General features: G+C 73.4%; 4 protein-coding genes across 10 annotated transcripts; 3 read left to right on the forward strand and 1 right to left on the reverse strand.

The window, feature by feature from the left end:
- The first annotated feature begins 29 nt into the window (after nt 1–29).
- TIMELESS (timeless circadian regulator) lies at nt 30–6,993 on the forward strand. 6 transcript variants are annotated; one of them, XM_087771666.1, is made up of 30 exons: nt 30–301; nt 568–705; nt 773–926; nt 1,016–1,130; nt 1,220–1,282; nt 1,395–1,496; nt 1,596–1,751; nt 1,822–1,955; nt 2,037–2,124; nt 2,209–2,385; nt 2,458–2,675; nt 2,769–2,872; nt 2,951–3,120; nt 3,197–3,322; nt 3,399–3,550; nt 3,629–3,726; nt 3,807–3,924; nt 4,006–4,207; nt 4,305–4,456; nt 4,527–4,612; nt 4,697–4,820; nt 4,903–4,985; nt 5,057–5,199; nt 5,296–5,464; nt 5,541–5,609; nt 5,688–5,806; nt 5,879–6,023; nt 6,109–6,151; nt 6,302–6,387; nt 6,613–6,993. In XM_087771666.1, the coding sequence occupies exons 1-30, from the start codon at nt 127–129 to the stop codon at nt 6,723–6,725; spliced, it is 3,822 nt and encodes a 1,273-aa protein (XP_087627792.1). In that variant the 5' UTR covers nt 30–126; the 3' UTR covers nt 6,726–6,993. The 6 variants fall into 6 exon arrangements, with proteins under 6 accessions (XP_087627792.1, XP_087627793.1, XP_087627789.1 ...); XM_087771667.1 differs by having other exon boundaries at nt 6,112–6,151; XM_087771663.1 differs by having other exon boundaries at nt 5,688–6,023.
- Nucleotides 6,994–7,120: 127 nt separating this feature from the next.
- APOF (apolipoprotein F) lies at nt 7,121–8,820 on the forward strand. Its single transcript, XM_087771787.1, has 2 exons — nt 7,121–7,192; nt 7,277–8,820. The coding sequence occupies exon 2, from the start codon at nt 7,297–7,299 to the stop codon at nt 8,260–8,262; it is 966 nt and encodes a 321-aa protein (XP_087627913.1). The 5' UTR covers nt 7,121–7,192; nt 7,277–7,296; the 3' UTR covers nt 8,263–8,820.
- Nucleotides 8,821–9,429: 609 nt separating this feature from the next.
- STAT2 (signal transducer and activator of transcription 2) lies at nt 9,430–15,218 on the forward strand. Of its 2 annotated transcripts, XM_087771691.1 has the most exons (24): nt 9,433–9,544; nt 9,928–10,008; nt 10,120–10,251; nt 10,328–10,478; nt 10,550–10,648; nt 10,718–10,810; nt 10,878–10,956; nt 11,043–11,128; nt 11,206–11,354; nt 11,423–11,581; nt 11,649–11,801; nt 11,888–11,908; nt 12,000–12,093; nt 12,204–12,260; nt 12,349–12,432; nt 12,505–12,603; nt 12,908–13,043; nt 13,143–13,192; nt 13,290–13,378; nt 13,443–13,579; nt 13,667–13,855; nt 13,935–13,992; nt 14,080–14,972; nt 15,039–15,218. In XM_087771691.1, the coding sequence occupies exons 3-24, from the start codon at nt 10,121–10,123 to the stop codon at nt 15,173–15,175; spliced, it is 3,144 nt and encodes a 1,047-aa protein (XP_087627817.1). In that variant the 5' UTR covers nt 9,433–9,544; nt 9,928–10,008; nt 10,120; the 3' UTR covers nt 15,176–15,218. The 2 variants fall into 2 exon arrangements, with proteins under 2 accessions (XP_087627816.1, XP_087627817.1); XM_087771690.1 differs by having other exon boundaries at nt 9,430–9,544; nt 10,718–10,956; nt 11,442–11,581.
- Nucleotides 15,219–15,293: 75 nt separating this feature from the next.
- IL23A (interleukin 23 subunit alpha) lies at nt 15,294–17,151 on the reverse strand. Its single transcript, XM_087771810.1, has 4 exons — nt 16,632–17,151; nt 16,379–16,477; nt 15,682–15,807; nt 15,294–15,559 (listed from the first exon to the last, which is right to left on the reverse strand). The coding sequence occupies exons 1-4, from the start codon at nt 16,818–16,820 to the stop codon at nt 15,413–15,415; spliced, it is 561 nt and encodes a 186-aa protein (XP_087627936.1). The 5' UTR covers nt 16,821–17,151; the 3' UTR covers nt 15,294–15,412.
- Between the last annotated feature and the right edge of the window lie 908 nt (nt 17,152–18,059).

The following is an 18,059-nucleotide window of genomic DNA, read 5'->3' on the forward strand; positions in this document are numbered from 1 at the left end:
CTCACCCTCCACCCCCCCCCGCGCAGGGCGATCGGCGGGGGAGCCCCCGCAGCAGCGCGGGGGGAGCGGGGCGGCGCAGGTGCCGTGGCCCAGGGGAGGGGGCTGCGGGCATCGCGCCGCCGGTCCATGCCCGTGGTGGGCGACGGAGGGGCCCCCGCGTCCCCCCGGTGGGAGTTGCCGCTTGACGCCCGCGGGCGGGGCGGGGCCTCTCGCCGCGGGAACTGGGGCGGTTGTGTAAGGCCGCCCCCGCGCCGGTCCCCGGGGCTGCGCGGCCGCGAGGGCGGCGGAGACGGGGCAGGCGGTGAGCGCCGGGGCCGGGGGGTGCTCCGGGATCGGCGGGACCGGGACGGGCTGGGACCGGGGAGCGCGGGGCTGGCGGGGGGACCGGGACCGGGACCGGGACCAGCCGGCGCTCCGGGGTCGAGGCGGGCCGGGGCCGGCTGGTGCCCCGGGAAGGGGCGGGGGATGCCTGAGGCCGGCCGGTGCCCCGGTACCGGCGGTGGGGGGTGCGGGGGGACCCCAGAACGGGGGGGGCGCCCGGCGGCGGCGCTGACGGCCGTCTCGCAGAAGGCCCCCGGCGCCCGGTCCCCAGCGCCCCGCCGCGCTGCATGGACTGGTACATGATGAACTGCGAGCTGCTGGCCACCTGCAGCGCCCTGGGCTACCTGGAAGGCGACGTCTACCACCGGGAGCCCGACTGCCTGGGTAGGTGGGGCGGTGGGGGGCGGCGGGGGCCGGGGGCGGTGGGGGCTCACGGCCCCGTCCCCCCCAGAGAGCGTCAAGGACCTGATCCGGTACCTGCGCCATGAGGACGAGACCCGGGACGTCCGGCAGCAGCTGGGGGCGGCCCAGATCCTGCAGAACGACCTCCTGCCCATCCTGGTCCAGTACCCGCAGGAGAAGGTGCTCTTCGATGCCGTCGTCAGGTACCGGGGGGGCAGAATGGGGGCCGGGGGTGCGCCGGGGGGCTCCCCACGAAGCAGCGGCCCCACCTGCCCCCCCCGCCTGCTCGCAGGCTGATGGTGAACCTGACGCAGCCGGCTCTGCTCTGCTTTGGCAAAGTGCCGCCCGATGCCGCCTCCCGGCACCACTTTCTCCAGGTCCTGTCCTACCTCCAGGCCTACAAAGAGGTGAGTCTGCGCCGGGAGAGGCCCCCGGCGCAGCCCCTGGGCGGGGGGCTCTGCCCGGGCCCCCCAGGCTCACACAGGGGTTTCCGCAGGCTTTCGCCAGTGAGAAAGTTTTCGGGGTGCTCAGCGAGAAGCTCTACAACCTGCTGCAGCTGGTGAGTGCGGCGTCCCTGCGCGGCTCCTGGGGACTGCAGCGTCTGTCCCCGCTGAGCGGGGCCGGGGCTCCCGGGGCTGCTGCGGGGAGCCCTCACGGCACCATCGCCCCAGGACTGGGAGCAGCGGCAGGAGGAGGACACGCTGCTGATCGAGAGGATCCTGCTGCTGGTGCGCAATGTGCTGCACGTCCCCCCGGACCCCACGGAGGAGCAGGTACCGGGACGGAGCCCTTCCCCGGGTACCTGGCAGGTCTGGGGCTGTGGTGGCTCCCCGGGGACCCCTGCTGAGCCCCCCGCCCGCCACCCTCCCCAGGGCGTGGATGGCGATGCCAGCGTGCACGACCGGGTGCTGTGGGCACTGCACATCAGCGGGATGGACGACCTGCTCAAGTTCCTGGCCAGCGCCCAGGCGGAGCAGCAATGGGCCTTGCACGTCCTGGAGATCATCTCCCTCATGTTCCGTGACCAGGTGAGATGGGGCGGAGGGGCCGGGGATGCCCCCAGAGCCCCCCCCGCAGCGCTGACGGTGCTGCCCACAGAGCCCAGAGGAGCTGGCGGCGCTGGGGCAGGGGCAGGCGGCTGCCGAGCACGGGGAGGACACGCGGGAGCTGGAGACCCTGCGGCAGCGGGAGCTGGCAGAGAAGAGGGCTCGCGCACTGCAGCGCCCATCCAGGTGAGGTGGGGGGCCCCCGTGGCGGGGCCGGGACCCCTGTGGCGGGGCCGGCACCGCTCAGCCCCTGTCCCTCTGCCCCAGGCACTCCCGCTTCGGTGGCTCCTACGTCCTGCAGGGCCTGAAGGCAATCGGGGACCGGGATGTCGTCTTTCACAAGGGGCTGCACAACGTGAGCGCAGGGACGGGGATGGGGGGGGGGGGCACAGGCATGACGGGGGCACGAGTCCAGCTGCTCCATGTTCGTCCCCTGCAGCTGAAAAGCTACAGCCACGACCTGGGCAAGGAGACGCGGCGGGTGCCGCGGCGGCACCAGGCTGCCCCCGAAACCGAGCCCCCCCGCCGCTCTGCCCGCAACGTCCGGCTCTTCCTGCGCCGCTTCTGCCAGGACTTCCTGGAGGGCTGCTACAACCGCCTGATGCTGCTGGTCAAGGTGCGGGGCCGGCGGGCTGCAGCCCCCTCCCTGGGCTGCAGGAGCCCTGCTGAGCCCCCCTGCCGCCCCCAGGACCAGCTGGTGCGGGAGAAGGCTCAGCAGCACGACGAGACCTACTACCTGTGGGCCACCGCCTTCTTCATGGCCTTCAACCGCCGCCAGGGCTTCCGCCCCGAGCTGGTGTCAGAGACGGTGGGCGTCCGCGCCTTCCACTTCATCGAGCAGAACCTCACCACCTACTACGAGATGGCGCTGATGGACAAGAAGGAGGCGGCGACCTGGGCCCGCAGGTGGGGGCTGGGACCCCCCCGGTGCCTGGGACCCCCCCGGTGCCTGGGACCCCCCCGGGTGCGGGGCTCTGCCCTGACGCTGCCTGTCCCCAGGATGCACCTGGCCCTGAAGGCGTACCAGGAGCTGCTGCGGACAGTGCAGGAGATGGACCGGTCCCCCGAGCAGGCAGTGCGGGACAGCAGCCAGGTCATCAAGAGTAAGTCCGTCTGTCCCTCTGCCCGTACCTGGCGGGGGGAGGTCTGACATCCTCCTCGGCTGACGCCCTCCTCCCCAGGCAACATCTTCTACCTGATGGAGTACCGGGAGCTCTTCCTCGCCCTCTTCCGCAAGTTCGACGAGACCAAGCAGCCGCGCAGCTTCTTGCGGGACCTGGTGGAGACGGCCCACCTCTTCCTCCGCATGCTGGAGCGCTTCTGCCGGGGCCGCACCAGCCTCGTGGTGCAGGTGGGATGTGGCTGCCCTGCTGGGGGGTTCCCTGGGGGACCAGGCTGCCCTTCCTGACCCCGTCTTCACCCCCCAGAGCAAGCGTGTACGGAGGAGGAAGAAGCCACAAGTGCCTGCATCCCTCGCCCCACAGCCGCCCAGCACCACGGAGCTGGAGGAGCTCTGGGCAGGATTGGCCCCGCAGCTGCAGGCCTGCCTGCAGGTAGGGGGAAGGATCCGGCCCCACGGGGGGCACTGGGTGTCTTGGCGGGGCGTGGGGTGACAGTGTCGTGTCCCAGGGTGAGGCGCCCCTCCCGGAGGACGTGGTGCCCTTCGACGCCGCCTCGGAGACGCCGGTGGAGGAGCAGCGCGCGGAAGCTCTGCTGCGGATCCAGGGGTGCCTGTGGGACGCCCAGGCTCCCCAGGCCCTGCGGTTGCTCCGGTCTGCCAGGTACCGGCACCGCAATTCCCATCCTGCACCCGTGCAGGAGTGTGGGGACGCGGTGCCAGCCCGTGCCCCTCTCCCCAGGGACGTCTGGCCCGAAGGGGACGTGTTCGGACCCCTTGACGCGGAGCCGCCCGAGGAGACCCAGCTGCTGCGGGAGATCCTCTTCGCTCCCCTGCCCCGTGAGTCCCCAGCTGGCGTCACCGGGAGCGGCGGGCTCTGGGCCGGGGTGCTCCGGGCCCTCACCACCGTCCCACCGCAGGGCACGCACCCCCCGAGGCCAAGGAGCCGGAAGAAGAGGAAGAGGAGGATGAGGAAGAGGAGGAAGAGACTGTGCAGGTCTCAGAGAAGGAGTTCAACTTCCTTGACTACCTGAAACGGTGAGAGGGAACAGGAGGGCACGGGGTCCAGGGCGGCACCACTAGCCGGGGCAGCCCTGCTCACCGGGGCTGCCGGGGCAGGTTCGCCTGCGCCCCCGTGGTCCGGGCGCTCGTGCTGCTGCTGCGGGGGTATGCCCGCAACAGCCCCCGCACCAACCACTGCGCCGCCCGCCTGCTGCACCGCCTGGCCCGTGACCTGCACATGGAGGCCCTGCTCTTCCAGCTCTCCCTCTTCGCCCTCTTCCACCGCCTCCTCAGCGATCCCGCCGCCGGCGCGCACCAGGTCAGCCAGGGCCCGGCTGCCCCTGAGCCCCCCGCGCCCCCAAGGAGGGGTCCCCCCCGGCGTCTCCCAGCCCCGCTCTCCCGCCCTCTGCCCGCAGGAGCTGGTGGCGTTGGCCAAGTTCATCCTGGGCAAGTTCTTCGCGCTAGCAGCCACCAACAAGAAGGCCTTCGTGGAGCTGCTCTTCTGGAAGAGCCCAGCGGCCGTCCGTGAGATGACCGAGGGCTACAGCTCCCTGCGGGAGGGAGAGGGGTGAGTGGAGCCGGGGAGGGGGCTGCCGCCCTCCCATCCCCTCCCCTCACCTCCCTTCCCCTCTGCCCAGGGCTGGCAGGAGCCGGGTCCCCCCCTGGACCCCCCAGGAGGAGCAGGAGCTGCGGGAGCTGTACTGGAAGTACAAGGAGGTGGAAGGTACCCAGGCTCCCCGGGGTGGGGGGCAGTGGGACCGCCGGGGGGCGGCGGGGGCTCCATCCCTGCAGCCACCTGCTCCCGCAGGTGAGGACGTCATTGCCGTCATCCTGGCCCATCTCCCAGCACCCGGGCGGACGCGGAGGCAGGTGGTGAAGCAGCTGGTGCGGCTGGGGCTGGCCAGCAGTGCCAAGGACTTCCCGCAGGAGAGGTGGGTCGGGGACCTCTGTGGGGACCCCCGGGCTGGCCGCCTCGCCCAGGGCAGGGACCAATGGCCGTGTCCCCCCCCCCAGGAAGGGCACCCGCCTTGTGCTGTGGACGCAGGAGCAGGAGGAGGAGCTGGCGCGGCTCTTTGAGGAGTTCCAGGGCTCAGAAGGTGAGTGGGGCTGGGGCGGGTTGCGGGGGGCAGCCCCCCGTAGCCCCCTGCCCTGACCCCCCTCCCCATAGACGTCCTGGGGAACATCATGAAGCACCTGACGGCGCGGCGGTCGCGGGCTCGCGTGGTGGAGAAGCTGCTGGGGCTGGGGCTGGTGTCGGAGCGCAAGGAGCTGTACAAGAAGCGCCGGAGGAAGGGCCACAGCCCTGGGCCGGTACGGGGGGCCGGTACGGGGGGCCAGGGTGGGCCCGGGCTGTGCCCAGGGGGTGCTGCCCCATCACAGGCACCTACACACTGCTGGTCCCCGCAGGGTGCGGCAGGCGCCCCAGCAGTGCCAGCCCAGGACAGCTCGGCAGAGGATGGGGACAGTGAGGAGGAGGAGGAGGAGGAGGATGAAGCAGAGGAAGACCCCACGGAGGAGCACTGGGCGCCCGAGGAAGGGGCAGGGCAGGGCCTGGCGCATCGTCTGTATCGGGAAGGTGGGCAAGGGGCTCTGAGCCCCCGGTCGGGCTTGGCTCCGGGGCCGTGTCCTGTCTCACCCTCCCCTGTCCCCAGGCCTGGCCAGGCCCCTGCGGTGGCTGGAGACCTGCCTGAGGAGGACGGCTGGGGACCGCGAGGAGGACGGTGAGCGGGCAGGGGGCCGGGGTGGGGGCCGGGGCCGGGGCGGGGGCTGGGGCCAGGCTGATGGTGCTCTCGGCCCAGGCGTGTCCCACCCGGTGCCGCTGGTGCCGCTCTCGGAGGAGAACGAGGACGCCATGGACGACCGGCGCTTCCGGGCCCTGCTGCGGCAGCTGGGGCTCCGGCCCCCCGCCAGTGAGCAGGTGAGGTCCCTGTCCCTGTCCCCATCCCCTCGCTCCTGGCGCGGCCCTGCAGCGTCTCCCCTCTCTGCCCAGGAGTCCTTCTGGCGCATCCCGGCTGCCCTCACCCCGCAGCAGCTCCGCCGTGCGGCCGCCTCCATCGCCCACCGTGGCCCCGACCCCCCGGGGTCCCCCCAGGGGCCGCTGGAGCCACCCGGGTGCCCCCAGGACCCCGCTCCAGGTGAGGGGCCGGGCTGGGGGTGTGGGAGCCGGGCTGGGGTCCCCCAGCCATGGGGCCAGCCCTGAGCCCCTCTTCTTGTGCCCAGCAGCAGAGCAGCTGCCGGCAGGGCTGGGATCGGACTCGGAGAGGTGAGAACAGGCTCCCGTGCACTGGCCCTGCAGCTGGGTCCTCTCCCTGAGGCTGGGGGTCCTCTCCCTGACCGGGGAGGGAATCGGGACCCTGTGCTTCTCCCGGTTGCGGGGCTGAGCGGTGGCCAACCCCTGTCCCCACTGCTGCAGCGAGGAGCCCGTCCCCGTCCCCAGCCCGGTGCAGCCAGGCACCAAGAGGCGACGGGAGCTCGACAGCGAGGATGACGGGAGCTCAGGTACATTCAGCCTCTCCGGTCTCTCCTGGGGGGCTGCAGGGGCTCTTCCCTGGCGGTGCTCTGGGCATCACCAGGAGCTGGCCACAGGGTGCTCCTGGGTCCTGGTGGCCCTGGCCCCTCTGCCACGTCCCTGGCGCTGGGAGATGGCGGGGGGGTGGGGGTGTTGTATCCCCGCACCCCCTGGTCAGTGGGGCTCAGCCCCCTCCCCGCTCCCTCCGCCCGCAGGCGCAGAGCCAGGACCCGCAGCCTCCCGCTCCCAGGAGGAGGAGGACGAGGACCTGCAGCCCCTGGGGAGGCGGAAGCGCGTCCGCCGCGTGGAGGAGGAGGAGGAGGATTGAGGGGCTCCCCCTGCCCTGCCCTGCCCTGCCTGCGCCTAGGGCCTGGGCTCTTTTCTAGGTTTTCTGCAGGTTTTAAAGCTGTTTTTAAGGGTGCTGCAAAAGCAGGTGGCGGCTGTCCACCCTGTCCCCTTCGCCGGTGTCTGTCCTGGTGTCTCCATGTCCCTGTTTTACCCCAAACTCACTATTGTCCCTTAGCTGTTTGGGTGTTTTTTTGTTCCCAACACCTTTTGAATCTGGAAAGAGACCAAATAAATAACCGCAGCTCTTGGCCTTGCCTGGTGCGTGGGGCCGGGGGGCCGGGCCCTGGGGCGTGAGCTGCCCTGTCCCCAGGGAGGTGCCCTGTCCCTGCGCCGGGGGACGGGGCCAGGCCCCGGGTGTCGCAACCCCTCCTGATAACGGCGGCTATAAAGGGGCCGCAGGGGCGGCAGCCGCAGTGGCTGGACGGGGCAGGGGACGCCGGCGAGTGGGTGAGCTGGGGCGCTGGGGGGGCCGCAGGGCGCCTGCGGCCGCGGGGGGCTGACGGGGCTCTGTCCCTTCTCCTGCCTCCACAGGCCGTCCCGGAGCTGCCGCCATGCCCCGGGCTCTGCTCTTCCTCCTGCTCCCCCTCGGCCTGGGGGGCAGCGCCCTCTCCGCCCTCCCCCCGGGGCCGGGTGATGATGACCGGGCTGCGGCGCGGGCGCTGCTGGCGCAGCTGGCAGAGCACATCCCGCCGCGGGCCCTGCCGGGGCACGGGGTCTCGTGCCAGGACCTGCGCCCCGAGGCCCTGCCTGGCTTTGCGCAGCTCCCGCCACCGCCCCGCGCCCTGGTCCGTGCCGCCATGGCCCTGGCGCTGAGCGGGGCCGCCTGCGGGCCCCAGGCCGAGGCGGAGGTGCTGGGGCTCTCCCAGGAGCTGGGCCCTGCTGTGGCCACGGCGCTGCTGCGGGGACTGGCACGGCTGCGGGGCACCCCGGCCACCGAGGTCCTGCCCCTCCTCCTCAGTCTGGTGCGGCCAGGGGGCTCTGCCCCAGCACGGCCCTGCGCGGCACCCACCCAGCTCCAGGGTCCCGCGGCCGGCACCCACCCCACTCCACCCAGGGTGCCGATCGTGGGGCCCTTGGCCCGCGGGGTCCGGGTGCTCCCAGGGACCAGGGCCCATGCCTGGCTGCCTGCGTGCCGCCGTGCCGCCTGGCACCAGTCCCGGCGCCGGCGGGAGGACAGGGACGCCTGCAACCCGCCGGGGGAGCAGCAGGCCCACAGGGTGCTGCAGTGGGTGTCGGGCATCAGCATCTTCTACAACCTGGGCACCAGCCTCTACTACGCCTTCCAGGGCTGCAAGTCCCTGGCCTCCTCACGGGCCCTGGAGGCCGCCGAGGACCTGGGCTACACCGGCCTGGCTGCCCTCACCGCCGGCGCCGGCAGCCCCGTGGTCCTGGGGCTGCAGCTGGGGCTGCAGCCGGGGCTCAAGGCCGGGGTGCGGGCGCTCATCGGGTACTTCACCACAGACCAGGACCCCCCGCCGGCCCCCACCGCCCACAGCGGCCCCGTCCTCCTCGTCTGAATAAAGGCACTGTGCAGCGGCTGGCTCCGCGTCCGTCTGGGGGGGGCTGGCACCGGATCGATGCGGGGCTGCCCTGCCCTGGGGCACGGGGACCTTGGCCCCGCGGGGAGGCCTTGCCTGAGCCACGTGGTGGCAGCCGGGCCTGTCCCCGTCCCCGTCCCACCCAGCGTGCCCTGCCCTGCCCTGCCTGCCCGGCTCTGGCTTCCGCAGCCCTGTCCCCATGGCCTGTCCCTATGGCCTGTCCCTGTCCCCATGGCCTGTCCCTATGGTCCCAGCCCTGTCCCCATGGCCTGTCCCCACGGCCTGTCCCTGTCCCCATGGCCTGTCCCTGTCCCTGTGGCCCCAGCCCTGTCCTCATAACCTGTCCTGGTCCCCATGGCTCTGCCCCTGTACCCTATGGCCCCGGCCCTGTCCCCATACCCTGTCCTCATCCCTGTGGCCGCATAGCCTGTCCCTACAGGCTGTCCCTGTCCTCATGGCTCTGTCCCCACGGCCTCTCCCTGTCCCCACGAGCTGTCCCTGTCCCCCTGGCTCTGTCCCCCGGTCCCCACGGCTCTGTCCCCCTGTCCCGTCCCTGTCCCCCTGGCTCTGTCCCCCGGTCCCCACGGCTCTGTCCCCCTGTCCCGTCCCTGTCCCCCTGGCTCTGTCCCCCGGTCCCCACGGCTCTGTCCCCCTGTCCCGTCCCTGTCCCCCTGGCTCTGTCCCCCGGTCCCCACGGCTCTGTCCCCCTGTCCCGTCCCTGTCCCCCTGGCTCTGTCCCCCGGTCCCCACGGCTCTGTCCCCCTGTCCCGTCCCTGTCCCCCTGGCTCTGTCCCCCGGTCCCCACGGCTCTGTCCCCCTGTCCCGTCCCTGTCCCCCTGGCTCTGTCCCCCGGTCCCCACGGCTCTGTCCCCCTGTCCCGTCCCTGTCCCCCTGGCTCTGTCCCCCGGTCCCCACGGCTCTGTCCCCCTGTCCCGTCCCTGTCCCCCTGGCTCTGTCCCCCGGTCCCCACGGCTCTGTCCCTGTCCCCATGGCTCCGTCCCCGCAGCCCGTCCCCGGCCCCACGGCCCGCCCCGGCCCGGCGCTGCCGTTCCCGCCCCCCGGTTCCCCTCTGGCCCCGCCCCCTCTGGCCCCGCCCCCGACGTCATTTCGGGGAAGCGGGCAACCCCGCTGGAACTCCGGTCGCCCGCCGGAGGAGGCGTGGCCTCGCCGCCGCGCTCCGCCAATCGCCGCGCAGAACGGGTGAGGGCGTGGCCTCCGCGCCTTCCTGCCCCGGCAGCCGGGAGCCGCCGACGGCGCCGAGGTGGGAGCGCGGCGCCGGGCGGGGGTCGCGGGGGTCCTGGGGGGACCGGGGGTCCCGCCTGCAGGGGGGGGCCCGCCTGCAGGGCGCCGCGTCGGGGGCGGGGAGCCCTGCCGGGGCCGGGGCGGGGGGCGCCGGTAGGGGGTCGCCCTCGGGGGGGTCCCTCGGGGGGGTCCCCCTGGGGCGGGCGGTGTTTAGGGGCACCCGCCCCCGGGGTCCCTGCAGAGGCACACGGGGTGCAAGGGGGGACCAGCCTCGGGGTGCCTCCCGGGAGGGGCGCGGGGCGCTGTGCCGGGGGTGCGGGGGCCCCCGGGGGGATGGGGATGTGTGCGGCCCTCGGGCACCTGGCCCCGGGCGGGGAACCTCAGCCCTTCCTCCCGCCGCAGGCCGGGGCTGCCAGCCCGCCACGTCCCGCACCCAGCCAGAGCTGCAGCGGAGGCGCCACGGGCCCACCGTGCTGCGGGCAGGTAGGTGGGCACGGGGGGCCCGGCGGGGCGCGCGGGCCAGGGTTTCGTGTCCTCCGGTCGTGCGGTGGCCGGGGGGTCGGTGGGGCCGCCCTGACGCCCCCCGTCCCCCAGCATGGCGCAGTGGCAGGAGGTGCAGAGTTTGGCCAACACCTACCTGGAGCAGGTCCACCAGCTGTACGCGGGGGCGGCGCTGCCCATGGCGGTGCGGCAGTGCCTGGCCGCCTGGATCGAGGACCAGAACTGGTAACGGGGGGGGTCGGGGCTGGGGGCTGCGCCAGCCAGCGCGTGCCAGGCTGGCGCTGAGCCCGCGGCACCGCAGGCGCCAGGCCGCCGAGCCGCTCTCTTCCCATGCCCGGATGCTCTTCCACTCCTTGCTGGCGCTGCTGGGCGAGCGCCTGGGCAGCCCAGGGCTGGGCGACGAGGACTTCATGCTGAAGCACAACCTGCGCAAGGCCCGCCGCGACCTCCAGGTGGGCGCCGGGGCCGGGGCCGGGGGGTTGAGGGTCTCTGCGCGCCTGCTGACACCCCGGCCCCGCCGTAGGCTGAGTTTGAGGAGTGCCCGGAGAAGTTTGCCAACCTGGTGGCCAACTTGCTGCAGGAGGAGCAGCGGATCCTGCGCCGGGGGCAGGCGGCGGGGCAGGTAGGGCAGAACCCCCTCCCGCCCCGCGGGACCCTGCCGGCCGCTGCCCGACGCCCCATGTCTCTGCAGAGGGGGGCTGCCCCGGCACCCAGCACACCCCCGGTGAGCGACCGGGAGCAGCAGATCCAGCGGCGCCTGGCCGAGTTCCATGCGGCCCTGCAGGTAAGGGCCCCCCCCGGCCCCCCGGGCCCCCAGGGGCTGCCTGGCCCCTCACCCCCTCTGTCCCCAGGAGGCCGAACGCGCCTTCCGGCACCTGGAGGACCTGCAGGACGCCTTTCACTTCTGCTTCAACGTGCACTACCTGCCGGGTAAGGCCCAATCCTGCCCGCCTGGGGGTAGACACGGGACAGCCCTGCCCCGTGCCCCCCCGAACCCCCGAATCCCCCGCCCACAGGCGAGCACAGGACCAACGACCCCCAGTACGCCCAGCAGCTCCAAGCCCTCGAGGCCAAGCTGCAGATCCTGGACCGGCAGCGGCGGGTGAGATGAGGCTGGGGCTGGGCCAGGGGGGCCATGGCCGCCCCACGCCCCCTGCTCAGGCGCGTGTCTCCCCCCAGGAGGTGCTGGCTCAGATGCAGCAGCTTCTGGGGCGCAGCGAGACCCTGCGGGATTTCCTGCAGCAGGAGCTGGGCGCCTGGCAGGAGCGGCAGCAGCGTGCCTGCCTGGGGGCCCCCGTCGACACCCGCCTGCACCTGCTGGAGACCTGGTACGTTTGGGATGGGAGGGGGACGGGGGGCCGCAGCCGGCCCCCGTTGAGCCCCGTGGCACTCGCAGGTTCACGGAGCTGGGCCAGGGGCTCTTCCAGCTGCTGCAGCTGCTGCGGGCGCTGGGGGATCTGCGGCAGAAGGTGACGTACGAGAGGGACCCGCTGAAGGCAGAGACCCCCCTCCTGGAGCGGCGGCTGCTGGAGCTGCTCACCTACCTGCTGCAGAGGTGGGGGCGGCACAGGGGGCCGGGGGGGCCGGGGCCGGGGCAGCCCTGACCCTCCCCATGCCCCCAGAGCCTTCGTGGTGGAGCAGCAGCCCAGCATGCCCAACCCCTGCAAGCGCCCGCTGGTGCTGCGCACGGCCAGCAAATTCTCAGCCCGTGCCCGCCTGCTCGTCCGCCTCCACGACCGCAACCACCGCATGGAGGCCAAGATCCACGTTGACAGGTCGGGACCCCCGGGGTGGGCCCCCCTGCCTGGCCACGGGGGTCCCGGGGCCCCGCTCCTCGCTGACGCCCTCTTGTCTTTTGCAGGGACCCCCCCAAGATAAAAGGGTGAGAGCTGAGTGAGCGCCGGCCACAGCGAGCAGGGCTGTGCCCCCCGGGGGTCCCGGCCCCCCACCCGCAGCCTTGCTCTACCCCACAGGTTTCGCAAGTTCAACATCCTGACGTCGAGCAGCAAAACCCTCCTGGCAGGGGACAGTCCCCAGGACGGGCTGGTCTGCGACTTCCAGTACCTTGTAGGGGCCCCTGCCCGGACCCCCGGGTCCTCTGCGGGGCAGGGCAGCGGGGTGAGGACCCTGGCCCAGCCCCGGGCCCCGGCCCAGTCTGACTCTCTCCTGCCCCGCAGACGCTGAAGGAGCAGAAGGACAGCAGGTCGGGCAAGGGCAGCAAAGGTGCCAGCGAGGTGGGTGCGGGGCTGGGGGCCGTGGGGGCGCAGGGGCAGCCGGTGCCCCACGGCGCCCGCAGTGCCCCACGGTGCCGCCTCTGCACAGGGTCCCCTGGTCGTGACGGAGGAGCTGCACCTCATCACCTTCACGCTGGCGTACGCCTACTGCGGGCTGGAGCTGGAGCTGGAGGTGGGGGCTGGGGGGATTTGGGGGGGCTGGGGGGGCTGGGGGCTGCCGGCCTCACCCCCGCTCCCCCCACAGACCTCCACGCTGCCCTTCGTCATCATCTCCAACAACAACCAGCTCTCCAGCGCCTGGGCATCCATCCTCTGGTTCAACATGCTCTGCAGCAACCCTAAGGCGAGCAGGACCCCTCCCCAGCCCTGCGCCGCCCCCGCTGCCCCGGCCCCGCTGCCCCTCGCCCCGTCTGCCCCTGCCCTGCTCCTGGAGCCCTGTCCCCATCCCTGCTCCTTGCCCGGTCTCCGTCCCCATGTCCTGTCCCAGGTTCCTGGTCCCTGTCCCTGGTGCCCCCCTGTGCCCTGTCCTTTCTCCTGTCCCCAGTCCCTGCCCCATCCTGGTCCCGGTCCCATCCCCGTCCCCTGCCCCGGTGCATGTCCCCGTCCCCTGCGCGCACCCCCAGCCCTGCTCACCCCATCTCCTGCAGCAGCTACAGTTCTTCTCCGCGCCGCCCCCGGCGCCCTGGCCCCGGCTGGCCGAGGTGCTGAGCTGGCAGTTCGAGAGCGTGGCCGAGCGGGGCCTGAGCCGGGAGCACCTCCTCATGCTGGCCGAGAAGCTCTTCGGTAAGGCCGGGCGCCAGCCCCAAGCCCCCGCTCCCCATCGAGCCCCCCCGGGGCCAGGATGGGGGCTGTGCCGTCCCCCTCACCCTGCTCACCTCCAAGGCTCGAAGCCGTCTCCGGAGAGCACCCTGGCCTGGCCCAAGTTCTCCAAGGTGAGCGGTGCCCGGCCCCCCGTGGCCCCGGCCCCCTGTCCCCCCGTGCCCCCATGGCTGTATCCCCCCATCCCCGCTCACCCACCCTCTCTCGCAGGACGGCGCCTCCGGCTTCTCCTTCTGGGCCTGGCTGGACGGGATCCTGGGGCTGCTCCAGGAGCACCTCAAGCAGCTCTGGAAGGACGGGTAGGAGCGGGGCCGGGGGGCCGGGGGGGCCGAGGGCCGCAGGGGCTGACAGTGCCTCCCCCAGGCTCATCCTGGGCTTCGTGAGCCGGAAGCAAGAGAAGAAGCTGCTGAAGGGGAAGCGGACAGGGACGTTCCTGATCCGGTTCAGCGAGAGCATGCTGGGGGGGGTCACCTGCACCTGGGTGGAGCACCCCGAGAGCGGTGAGTGTGCCCGCCCTGGGGTCCAGCCCCTCACCCCGGCCTCAGGCCTGCCCTGGGTGCTGATTCTGGCTGCCCCCCGCCCCGCAGGGCCCCCCGCTTTCCGGGCAGTGGTTCCCTACACCACGGCCGAGCTGGCGTCCCTGGCGCTGCCCGACATTATCCGTGACTACCAGCTGCTGGTGGAGGAGAACATCCCCGAGAACCCCCTCCAGTTCCTCTACCCAGACATCGCCCGCGACGAGGCCTTTGGGCCCTACTACAGCCAGCGGCAGGAGGGTACGGCATGGCGCGGCACGGCCCGGTGCGGTGCCGGGGAAGAGCCCGTTGCCCCCTCCAACCTCTCCTCTGTCCCCAGGGAACCTGTCGGAGCAGAAGAAGTACCTGAACCGGCGCCTCATCCGCGTGTCCTCCAGGTGAGGACCCTCTCGCCCGCAGCCTCGTGTCCCCGTACCCTGACCCTGACCCAGACCCAGACCCAGACCCACTGTCTCTCCCTGCAGGCAGGCAAATGAGTCGTGGCAGACAGAAGAAGAGTTGGTGGCTGCCACGGAAAACCTGGAGACGCTGCAGCTGCAGCCCAGCGGCCCAGGGACGCAGCAGCCCAGTAGCATGGCACCGCTGCAGCCCGGGGGCTCAGGGACGCTGCAGGTCACCTCTGGGAACCTGGGGGTGCTGCAGGTGATGGCTGGGAGCCCAGGGACGCTGCAGCCCGGGAGCCCAGGGACGCTGCAGGTGATGGCCATGAGCCCAGGGACGCTGCAGCCCGGGTGCTCGGGGACGCTGCAGCCAGCGCCCCAAGGCCTGGAGCCACCACGGCCGCTGCAGGTGGGATCGGGGGTCTCGGAGGTGCTGCAGCCAGGGATTGGGGACCTGGAACAGCAGCTGGTGCTGCAGCTGGTCCCCGAGGGCCAGGGGACGCTGCAGGTGGGACCAGGGGCTGTGGGGACGGTGCAGGTGCTGCCCGGGGGGCTGGGGGTGCTGGAGCACGTGGGACCCGAGGACCAGGGGACACAGCAAGTGGGACTTGGGGCCGTGGAGCAGCAGCTGGTGCTGCAGCTGGTCCCCGAGGGCCAGGGGACGCTGCAGGTGGGACCAGGGGGCTTGGGGACACTGCAGGTGCTGCCTGGGGGGCTGGAGACGCTGCAGCCGGTGGCTGGGGATGCAGGGGTGCTGCAGCAAGTGGGAGCTGGGGACACAGGGATGCTGCCACCGGAGCTGAGGGACCTGGAGCTGCTGCCTGGGAGCCCGGACGTGCAGGAGATCCTGCAGTCGCTGGTGGAGGGGCTGGAGCCGGGCTCGGGGACGCTGGAGACGCTGGAGGTGTCGGAGCTGATGCCCAGCATGCTGGAGGCCATGGACGGGGAGCTGGAGGGGCTGGGCCCCAGGCAAGCGGGTGAGTGCCGGGGCTGGCGGGGAGACAAGGGGGTCCCCTCAGCACTGACCTTTCCCCGTCCCGCAGGCAGCGCCGCGCTCCTGGACGCCCGCGACCCGTTCCTGCCGCAGCCTGAGGATGTGGCCCTGCCCGCCGTCAGCTCCCTCTTCACCGCCACCGCCGACTTCCCCCCCCTCCACATCGACACCAGCGACTTCCAGTGACTCCCCCCAGCCCCCCTGTGTAAATAAACCTCTTCCCACTCCAGCTGCCTGTGCTGCCTGCGCTGCCTGTGCTGCCAGCAGGCAGACCCGGGTCGCACCGTGCACGGGGAGCCGCTCCTCTCCTTCAGACCTTTATTAGAAACCCATAAATACCCGAGATAAATAGGGAGCATCGCACATAAATAGCCCCTTGGGGCGGAGGGGAATAAATAGTCGGGGGCCGCGGCCAGGCCGGCCTCAGCGGGGGCTGGCGCTGTGGGTGAAGACGCGGCTCATGATGGCGGTGAAGGACTGGAGCCGCTGGAGCGCCAGGCGCTGCAGCAGCGGGTGGGCCCAGGCCTCGCTGGGGGCCATGGGGTGCCGGGACAGGTGGCCGTGCTCCTGCTGCGGGGAGAGCGGGGTTAGGGGACCCGAGGCTGTGGCTGATGGGCGCCCGCTTCCCCGGCCATGGGGGGAACAGCACCCCCCGGGGCTGCCACCCCCTCCTGGGCCCCCCAGCCCCTCACCTGGACGAGGCCCAGCAGCTGGTCCAGCGTGGTCTCCAGCCGCGGCAGCGGGCGGGCGGTGAAGATGTCGGAGCCCAGCAGGTCCCGGTAGTGCCGCAGCCCCTGGAGGATGCGCCGCAGGCAGCGCTGCGGGGAGCAGGGCCTGAGCCGGGGCCCAGGGACCCCCGTGTGCAGTCCCTGGTACTCGGAGACCCCCGGGCACATCCCTCAGCTTCCCTGGGCCCCCCGGGCACCCCTGGGTACCCCCAGCACCCCTGGGACCCCCAGGCACATCCCCTGGGCACCCCTGGGTACCCTCAGCACCCCTGGGAACCCCGGGCACATCCCTCAGCATCCCTTCAGACCACCAGGCACCCCCGGGACCCCCCAGCACACCTGGGAACCCTGGACACCCCTGGGTACCCTCAGCACCCCTGGGAACCCCGGGCACATCCCTCGGCTTCCCTGAGACCCCCGGGCACCCCTGGAAACCCTGGACACCCCTGGGTACTCCCAGCACCCCTGGGACTACCGGGCACATCCCTCAGCATTGCTTGGGGCCACCAGGCACCCCTGGGAACCCCGGGCACATCCCCCGGGCGCTCCTGGGACCCCCAGGCACATCCCCCAGCGCACCCCCGGGCTGATGCCCCCCCGGGCACCCCCAGGCCCCCTGGCCACCCCGCCGCGGCCCCCGAGCACCCCACGGCCCCGGTACCGTGTTGTTGGTGTCCAGCGTGGAGGGGTCGCAGGCGTCGCTGCAGCGGATCCGGGGGGGCCAATTCTCGGGGTCCTCCTCGCTCAGGTGCGTCTCCTCCTGGCAGCGGGGGGTCAGCGGGGTCCCCGCGTCCCCGGCACCCCCCGCCTGCCCCGGCAGCCCGCACCCCCGGGGCACCTCCCCGGCCGGGATCCCCGCACCTTCCGGCGCCCGCAGGCCCCCGGGCCCCCCCCGCCGAGCCCCCCGCGCTCACCAGGACCCGGTGCGGCTCCTTGAGGGTCGCCACCAGCTGCGACAGCTCCCGGGAGAGGTTCCTGCAGGCGGCCCAGTCGGTGCGGGGGGCCGGGGCCGGGGCCGGGGCCGGGGCCGGGGCCGCGGGCGGCGGCAGCAGCAGCGGGAGGCAGAGGCAGAGGCAGAGACGGAGGCGTCGGAGCGGGTCCATGGCCGGTCGGTGCCGCCACCGGCGCCGCCACCGGGCTCTTATGGGGCGGCGGCAGGTGGGGAATCCCCGGGGCAGGTGGCACCCGCCCCCCGTTACTGCGAAATCGCCGCCTCCCTCGAAAGCAGAACCGATACCGGGCCGGGGTCCCCGGGCTGCGCCCCGCCGCGCCCGGCCTCGCCGGGACGGGACGGGACGGGCAGGAAAACCCGGGGCAGTTCCTGGCGGCTCCGCGCCCCGGGGCCCCGCGGCGGCGGCGGCACGGGCGGCACCGGGACCCCGCGCCCGCCCCGGGCGCCGCGCACCTGGGCCGCCCCGCCGAGCGCCCGGAGCCCGGCGGTGTCTCCCCGGTGTCGTCCCCTCGGTGTCCCCCCCCGTGTCCTCTCGGTGTCCCCCCGTGTCTCCCGGCCGCGCCGGGAAAGCAGCCGGGGCGGCCCCGGCGCGGCGGCTGGCGGCTGCCGGGGCCGCGGTGTCCCGGAGGGGTTTCCCCCTTCCGCGCCCCCGGGACCCCGCGGGCCCCGGCAGCCCCCGGCCCCGCCGGGCCGGGCCGTGCTGCCCGCAGCGCCGCAATCGCGGCGGCCCCGACGGGGCGGCTCCGGCGCTTCCCGCTCCCGCCCGGTGGGGCTGCCCCCGGCCTTCCCCGGCACCGGCCCGGGTCCGAGCCCGCTCCGGGGGGCGAGGGGGCCGCCCTCCTCCCGTGCCCGCCCGCGGCGCCGTGTCCCCGGTGGGTTTGGGAGGGGGAGGCCGGGGCGGGGGTCCCGGGAGAGGCCAGGGCCAGCGGGGCTCAGCACCACGGGCCGGGCACGGTGCTGCCCTGGGGACCCCGCGGGACACGGCGGGACCCCAAGGGACGCCCGTGGACACGGTGAGACCCCCCTGGGACACCGTGGGGCACTTTGGGACCTCGTGGGGTCCCAAGGGACACCAGTGGACACGGTGGGACGGCAGGGGACAGCATGGGACATTTGGGGACACTTTGGGACCCCGTGGGGTGCCAGGGGAGGCTGCGTGACACCAGTGGGCACGGTGGGACCCCGTGGGGCACGGTGGGACCCCGTGGGATGCCAGGAGACACCGTGGGACGCCGGGGACGCTGCGTGACACCTGTGGGACGGCGCGGGGCCGCAGGTGCCACAGCCGGCAGGCAGCGCCCGGGGGTCGGTGCGGCCCCGGGGGTCGGGTCGGGTCGGTCCGGTCCGGTCCGGTCCGGTCCGGTCCGGTCCGGTCCGGTCCGGTCCGGTC

The sequence above is a fragment of the Nipponia nippon genome, unplaced genomic scaffold, assembly GCF_047370975.1.
Source record: "Nipponia nippon isolate SJK-2023a ecotype South Korea unplaced genomic scaffold, ASM4737097v1 scaffold_35, whole genome shotgun sequence".
Taxonomy (NCBI): domain Eukaryota; kingdom Metazoa; phylum Chordata; class Aves; order Pelecaniformes; family Threskiornithidae; genus Nipponia; species Nipponia nippon.